The 7,896-nt window shown below is 43.9% G+C and overlaps 1 protein-coding gene across 1 annotated transcript in view; it reads right to left on the reverse strand.

The window, feature by feature from the left end:
* Positions 1-511: 511 nt before the first annotated feature.
* Positions 512-7,896, reverse strand: part of LOC144824292 (uncharacterized) — a 27,550-nt gene continuing 20,165 nt past the window's right edge. Inside the window, exon 3 of the mRNA XM_078683416.1 lies at positions 512-948. Within this exon, the coding sequence (XP_078539542.1) occupies positions 512-948 (437 nt within the window). The remainder of the gene's footprint in view (positions 949-7,896) is intronic.

Here is a 7,896-nt window from a genome sequence, read left to right on the forward strand (position 1 = left end):
CATCCTTCCTAGAGTGTCCTATCCAAGCTAAGCGTCTGGCCATGATCATCTGATTACAGATATCCCAATCCCAAACCCCAACATCCTTCAATTGAGTTGTAAGCCAATGCATAGTTTTGGCCATCAACTGTTTGGTGGTTTCGATCTGTCCGTCCTGCAATACTGGGACATTCCTCAGGACCACTACCAAGGAAGCAACGGCCTGAGGGAGGTGTAAAACCGGTGAGCCCTCTAAAGGTGATCTGTGGTCCAATCCCTCATGCATCTGTGGGGGTTCTTGGCCATGAGGCCCCGGTTTCAAACTGGGTAAATTTTCTAAGGCACGAGTAGGAGGTAAGTGTGCTTTGTCACCCACTAACTCTGCACACACTCTACTTTCCTCCCCTCCCTGAATACAAAGGCTGGCCTGAGCAGGGCCACTAGGCATAGTCCCCCAGCTCACCCACTTTACCTCCCACATTCGCTGAATCAGCATCATGAATACTAACAACATCCCCATTCCTCCCAGGTACTAGTGGCATTGATGGCATTTGCCTGGCCGCTGGCGGTTTGGGGGCATGGGATTTCCAAGTACCGCATTACTCAACTCTTTAGATGTATTAGCTGTTAGCCTGTTACTAGTAACTAGAGAACCCTCTACATTGCAAGGGTCCGTCATAACCTTCAGTTCAAAGTTAGTTAGTCTCTCCTCGATTTTTGACAGTCTGTGGATGATTGGGGTCAAAGATGATGCAATTAGATTACCCAGGTTAGACCACATGGCCTCATTGGCTTTAGCAGAGGGATCGCCTAGGAGATCTGAAATCGGGTCACCATGCACACTTGATAGTGGGTCCATCATTGTTGGTGTTGACTGTGATGCAGTTCCTCTGTTTTTATTCGTCCTTTTAGCTTTTGCAGGTTTCTGTCTCTTAGGGCCCCCTTCCCACTTCCTCTTTTGTGGTGGATCTGGGATTGAAGCAGAGGATTTGGTTATGCCGTGAGGCGCAGATCTTGTAGCAATATGTGGGGGTGCCCTGCTTCTGGTGTTCACTGCAACCACCTCTACCAGCTCAACAGATGGTGAGTTATTATGAGTTCCCAGCACGACTTGTGTTTCCAATAATTCATTTATGGACTGCCCAGAGTTGCTTGCCTTTTCAAATCAAATCAAATCAAAAGAAAACTTTATTCGATTGAATTTACAATCATAAAAGTGCATTTAAAAAACAGATAATTACAACAATTTATAAAAGTTTCAATTTAAACGTTTTTTAACTGAAGGATGCACGACACTGTAAATCAATACATTAGGAAATCATTAAAAAAGTCGTCTGTGCGGTGTCACTCTGTAAAGGAATGAGACAACAGGTTGTTCATACAAGTTATTCATACAAAACTGAATATGATCTTATAATGCAGTAAGCCGTAGTTGGGAGTGAATTTTCAAGCATGCTTTAAGGAAGCAAGCTACAGATTTGGCGACAGACGGGGTATCTAGGTACTGAAGAGCCAAAAGTGCAGGTCTGCATCTTCTCAGACCTAATTGTCGGAGAAGTGGAACCAACCAGCGTTTACGCGGGGTCTCGTAAAAGTTGCAAAAGAAGGTTACATGCAAGGTAGACTGGCAGGTACAACCATCACAGGGGCAACTGGCTAAATCACGTGACCAATCAGAAGGCTCAGGAAGTGAAACAAGACGATAAAATAAATCAAATCGGAACCTAGTTAAAACATATCTATCAAAATTTGACAGGTAAAATGACAGATAAGGTTGGATGCCATCGGAGGATTGTATCGTCGTTAAATGTACATTTGATTGTTTGCCAAGTTCAGAACACATGCGTAAGTCTCTTAAGTGAGCAACACACATATTCTTCAAAGTTTTTCTTGGTATAGCCATTAGTGAGGCAGGGTCCGTGAAAAATGTTGAACAATTCAGATCACTCAAAAATTTAGAAACATATAATAGCCAGGGAATCTTTTTCCAGTAGGTCAACGTAAGACAATCAGTTATTAAAGACCTAGTAAGAAGACATTGCTCCTGAGTCCATATACGATGCCAAAGGAGAATTGGTTGGTATCTAATGATGTCAGTAAGATACTCCCAACCAAGCTCCATATGGATACCGTAGGTAGAGGCACTTCGGGGAAGGGCTAATATATATTTCAAAAAATCGTTTTCGATTATTTGAAGCTCGTTAACGGGCGTGTGGCCCCATACCCCTGCTCCATAGGTGGCCACACTCACACATTTAGCTCGGTAAATTTTCAAAATTACAGCAGGGGCAGGCTTGCCCAACTTCCTTGAAAACGAAGTCAGAGCCGATGTTGTGCGCTGGAACTGCAGCTTCTTACTGGAAGTGGCAGGTTTCCAAGATAAATGATTATCGATAAGAATCCCTAGATATGGATATGTTTTAGCGGTTTCTAACCTAGTCTTGTCTATAAACAGAGGCTTGCATTTCTGGGCTTTCTTGCCAGTGTGCATGACAAAAGTCTTGGACTTATTTACTTTAAGTCCAAGAGAAAGCATGTATTGGCAGTACTTGCCTTTTCAGAAGGGTCAGTATCTGCAACCAAGGAACAATCAGGAGTACGAGCAGATGCTAAGGCGCTCGTATGTGGATCAAGTGATAGGCGGCGCTCTGTCAGTGCTATCACATGAGCGAGGATCGAGCTAGCTCTGATTAAAAATTGGTCCAAAGTCCCCACCACGCTACAAGAGGGCTGCGCAATTCTCCTCTTACCCTCACGCAAATTCATCCTCACTGTACTTTTGATGTAGTAAAAGATGGAATTAACAATTTAGGGAGATCAAACTTCCTAATTAATAGCACCTCTCCCGGAACAAACAGTACGTTATGTTGGACTGACCTTGCGATGATATTGAGCTCAGAGAATGGGCCCGGCCCGGCCTCGTTCGGTCGCTAACGAACTCAAACGGGCCCGCGAAGCGGGAGCAGCTAGCAGTAAAATAGTTTCCCGCTGACAGGCTCAGGTGCGGGCAATCGACAGCAGGCTCCCTGGAACTTGCAGTCCCTCAGGTACAGGCATCCTCCTCCAAACACGAAGCAGCTCCGCGAGCAGTGAAATAGTGTCCCGCTGACAGGCTCAGGTGTGGGCAATCAACAGCAGGTTCCCTGGGACTTGCAGTCCTTCACGGTACAGGCTTCCTTCTCCAAACACGAAGCCGCAGACAGTTATCCCTTAATGGCGCTCACATATATAACTAATTAACCAACACAGCAGTACCAACTGATAGAATCAATTTTAGAAAGAGAGCTAACCTACCACCATATAAGTAGTTCTCATCTGCAGTAAGCACCATGAATAAATGCCTACGTCTTTGCGTAATCCAATGATCCTTAAGTGGCACCATGGCAGTATATTGTAGCCAAGGAATCACCGTTTCTATCATTCATTTTTGCATAGCACACAAGTCAGCCACAAGGTTTCATTTATGATGTTAGTGGTATCAGTGGATTCTCTATAGAGGCAAATCAAAGGGTGTGGTAAATAATTTTCTGTTCTTTATGGGTAGACCATGTCCCATAGCCATGACTGAAAATGCATATCTGGAAAATAGCACAGAAAGTTTAACCCACCTCTGTTGCCTTTTCAAAGTGGGGAAATCCATCTTTTTGTTGCGTTTTTGGCAAATATTTGCTATGTACTTCTAATATTTGGCCTCCGGACTAGCCGAGGGCTCCTGATCAGAATACTCAATTGCAGCTGCTCTATCCTGAAAAGGTAAAACAGCAGCAGTTTGCTGATGCCAGGCCCTCACACAAAAAAATTTAATCATGAAGGGGAGCAGAAGAGCATCAAAGAATGACAGAAAGGGACAGTGAGCATAGGGACTAATGGCTGAGCAACGTTGGGATAGCATAAGGAATAGAGAGCGGGTCAGGGTACTTGGATACCTGGTGTGACTAGTGTGGGGAAAAACATGCAACCCATGGAGTGCTGAAACACCAGGAAAAAAAGTTACCCCTCAGGTCAGCAATGTAAGGACAAATCTCAACCAACCTCAACACTGTGAGACCGAAATGCTCCTGGGTGGAATAAACACAAGAACAGAGAGAAAAGCCAATAAATCAAAAGGATGCATCTGAGATAGATAACCAAGTGATTCAGTCATTAACAAGGGACTCTCAAGTAACTATATGCATGTAATATGAAATACGTAGGAGAAAGTTTGCATACTTTAGTTGTGTAGTGGATTTAACGATACATTAATGAGCAAACTATAGACATTAATGAAAGCGAAAACACATGAAGATGCATTCTTGCTGGCCAATAACTGAACAGAACACATAATGATGAGTTATTAACTTTCATATCTATAAGTGGCATATTTCATGGAATGTAATGAGAGTTGTTCCTTTCTTTTACCTCCTAGTGAGAGAACATTTCCAAGTTTGAAGTGGTACACTAATTGGGCTGTAAAATCTAAATGTGTTTACTTCAACTCGAGAATGAAAAATAGAGATCCCAGCCACTTCCTTGATACACACTGACAGCGTTTGATTTTGTGCATACTCCTGCTACCTACTCTGCTAAATATGCATTTTTATACAGTCGCTTTTGCAAAATGCACATCCTGTCACTGCCTTTTTTTGCCTGTATATGTGTCTTATGTCAGGCCTGCTTTTGTATTTCTAGTGAGGCAGGAAAAATGCTCACCATGTCTATGTTCTGGTGAAAAAAGGTATTAGATTACTTTAATCACATGTATACTGATGTACCTATTTGTGCCCTGTGAGAAGGAATTAAAAGAATTTTAAAAACACATGACATTTGCAAGCTATTTTCCTATCTGGAAGTCCCATTCATCATGCTTCTTGGGCACTAAAACATGCTCTTGCAACTGGTCAGTCAAACTGTGTGTCATGAGCACGTTGCAAAGAAATCCCCTTTGAGCCAGACAGGCCGGGATACATTATTGGGATCAGACTGACATCTTCAATGAAAGAACACTCTTTTGGAAGTAAGCAGCAGAGCAGATGTTCACTGTTTTAGCTTACTACAGCTTTAAAGAACTTAGCAGAGCATCAAGGAGGAAACAACATAACACTATGAAGATTTTGAATTGTGAACCATTACCACTGAAAGGAACACAGACGGCCTTCTGATGCATTGTCTGGGTAGACCTCTGGGGAAAAGGCCACTTGGTAATAGGTTTCAATAATCAGATTCATATGAGATTCTGTCCTTGGATAGGCAGGGGTTTACCATGCTCAATTAGGTGGTGGCTATGATTTACACGGATTTACAGCCGGACTCTCACTCAGTCAGAATCTAAATGAACCCCACAGAATTCATGTGTGATGCATTAAGCTCTGACCAGCCTCAAATAATGTGAGTACTCTGAGGTAAATTTACTTCTGTGAGTAATACATGGCTCACCCATGGCAGGTGGGTCACACAGCAAGGCACGCCTCCATGAACTGAAGGTGGTAGTTTTGCAATAAGGCCAAAGCCATCCAATAATGAAATCAAGAACACGCCATTTCTAAATCAAGTAAGTGAGAAAGAGCACAGCCAAATCCCACAGAACCAATTGTAATTTTATTCTTTTAGAATAAAATTACAATTGGTTCTGTGGGATTTGGCCCTCTCTTCATGGACACCCCCAAACATTTTGCCTTTTACCCTCCACTTTTTGCTGAATTCGTTTTTGTTGGCATTAGGACCAGGGCGGGACTAGGAACAGCGACCAACCCTGGCAGTTTGCTGCTCGACCATCCCTGGAAGCAGGGGAGTGGGCATGCAAGAAGCACTACTCCTGCTTTTCTAATAGGGGGACAATATTGCAGCATTGCTGCAAAACTGGCACTCGTAAGAAAAGCAGCCCCCGCAGCCACAAAACCAGCCCCCACCCCTCCGGCCCACAGGGGAAATGCCTGGTGCCCACTAGGGCCAGTCTGACCCTGCTTAGGACTCTGGTATGTACACTTTACCACTGCTAACCAGTGCTAAACTATTTGTGCTCTCTCCAAAGCATGGTTGCTTTGGGTTGTACCCGATTGGAATACTTAATTTACTTATAAGTACCTTGTAGAGAGTTTTATCATATGCACAGGGTCTTTAAAATAATTGTTAACAGTGGACCAGCAGCACTGACTGTGCCATCCACTTAAGTAGCCCCCTGAAATATGTCTGAGGCCCTAGGGCAGGGTGCTGTGTAGTTAAAAGGTTTTGGCATGTACTTTCCAGTTTTACATGTCCTTGTAATGAAAAACTCCAACAATCATTTTTTACTACTGTGAGACCAACCCCTTTCATAGGATAGCATTGGGGGTTCATTATTGCATTTAATATGCTGTAATTCCTAATTGGGAGCAAGTAGATATGTCATGTTGGGTACCTATGAATGTGTAACGATAATCTCTCTTTAATCGCAAAGTCGGATTTTTCATTAGAATTGTGAAAATGCCACTTTTAGAAAGTTGGCATATTCCTGCCCTTTCTGCGTGAAGCCTGTTGGGTCATATGGCTAGGTGAAGCGACAGTTTGAATTGTGAAATTCTACCAGACAGTGACACAATAGAGGGATTATGTGTTAGTCCCACTTACACCTAAATAGCAATTGGTCTGCCTCCACAAAAAGGGACTGCCAACCCTGTATTGTCACTGCAGCCAGCTTGTAGCCAGTGTAGCCAGGGCTGGGGAGTAAGGAAGTTCCATGCACTTCAAAGAACCTTTCCAGAAGCTTTGTCCACCTTCCAGGGTATAAAATTAGGACCTTCAGACCCACTCTTCAGTTCATTACGGGACCTGGGGAAGGACTCTCAGAGGACTACCTGCTGCTGTGACCTGCTATGCACTCTACTAGACTGGTGCTGTACCTAGACAGCTTTGCTGCCTGGACCTGAACCCTCAGAGACCATCCCTGCTGTTGAGCTCTACATCTTCACCTGCACCCAGGACTACAAGAAGTGACCCTAAGGGCTAGTTTGCTGGACTTCTGTTTAGAGCATAAAAGTATCCCACCATCTTGAACCCACCTGAACCCAGCCGGAGTGAATTCTGACTCCCCAAGAGGTGTCCCAGCAGTCTTAGGCACTTGGTTGTGGTCCTAAATGCACCCAGATGGGCAATTTCCAAAATTGAGGACTTAAACAAAATTGGGCCAAAAAGTGCTCTGAGAACCAGGAGAAGACTAGGACCAACCACCTCGCCTATCCGCCTGAGGCGCATCGCCGGTCAAATTGACTTTATGTCTTTTTCCATTACGTTCTTCTCCGTAGAAGCAAATCCGTTTCAGCTATCCTTCGCCAAAGGGATTTCCGACCTTGTGAAACTGTCTTTGGCTACAGTCCTCTTCTTCATCACGCTGGAGTTTTTGACTTCCATTTTAGCGACTAAGTCCAAACATAGAAATCTTCACCACGGCTTTGACCCAAGGCCATCGAATAATGATGAAGCCTCCTCGGACACCTTCTGCAGCCTGGCCCTGCTGAAATTTATCTTCTCAGAACATTTTTCTTCAAGAATGTATTTAAGTTAGAAAATAAGCGTTGACTGGGTCCAATCCACTTCTTGTATCCAAATCACGCTCCATCACAGTCAGCCTTAACTTTTGGCTTTGTCCCAGTCTGGCGTGACTAGATGTCCACATTTGGAGCTTTCATCTTTTAGGCTCTAGATTTCCCTTAAAACTTAACCCCTTCGGCGCTCATGACGAGCTCAGCTCGTCATGAGCGTAACGTGCCCTACGCTGATGACGAGCTGAGCTCGACATGTAACGCGGGGTTTTTAAAATCGCAGCGCGCAGCGGGAAAACCGCTAGCGCGCATGCGGTTAAAAAACTCAGAATTCCACTTCTACTGTTTGGATTTTAGTCCTTTAGCATCAAATAATTGGTTAAAACATACTCAATTTTTCTAAATTGGTTTATAATTTTTCTTT

This window comes from Lissotriton helveticus, chromosome 3_1 (genome assembly GCF_964261635.1).
Source record: "Lissotriton helveticus chromosome 3_1, aLisHel1.1, whole genome shotgun sequence".
NCBI classification, from domain to species: Eukaryota; Metazoa; Chordata; class Amphibia; order Caudata; family Salamandridae; genus Lissotriton; species Lissotriton helveticus.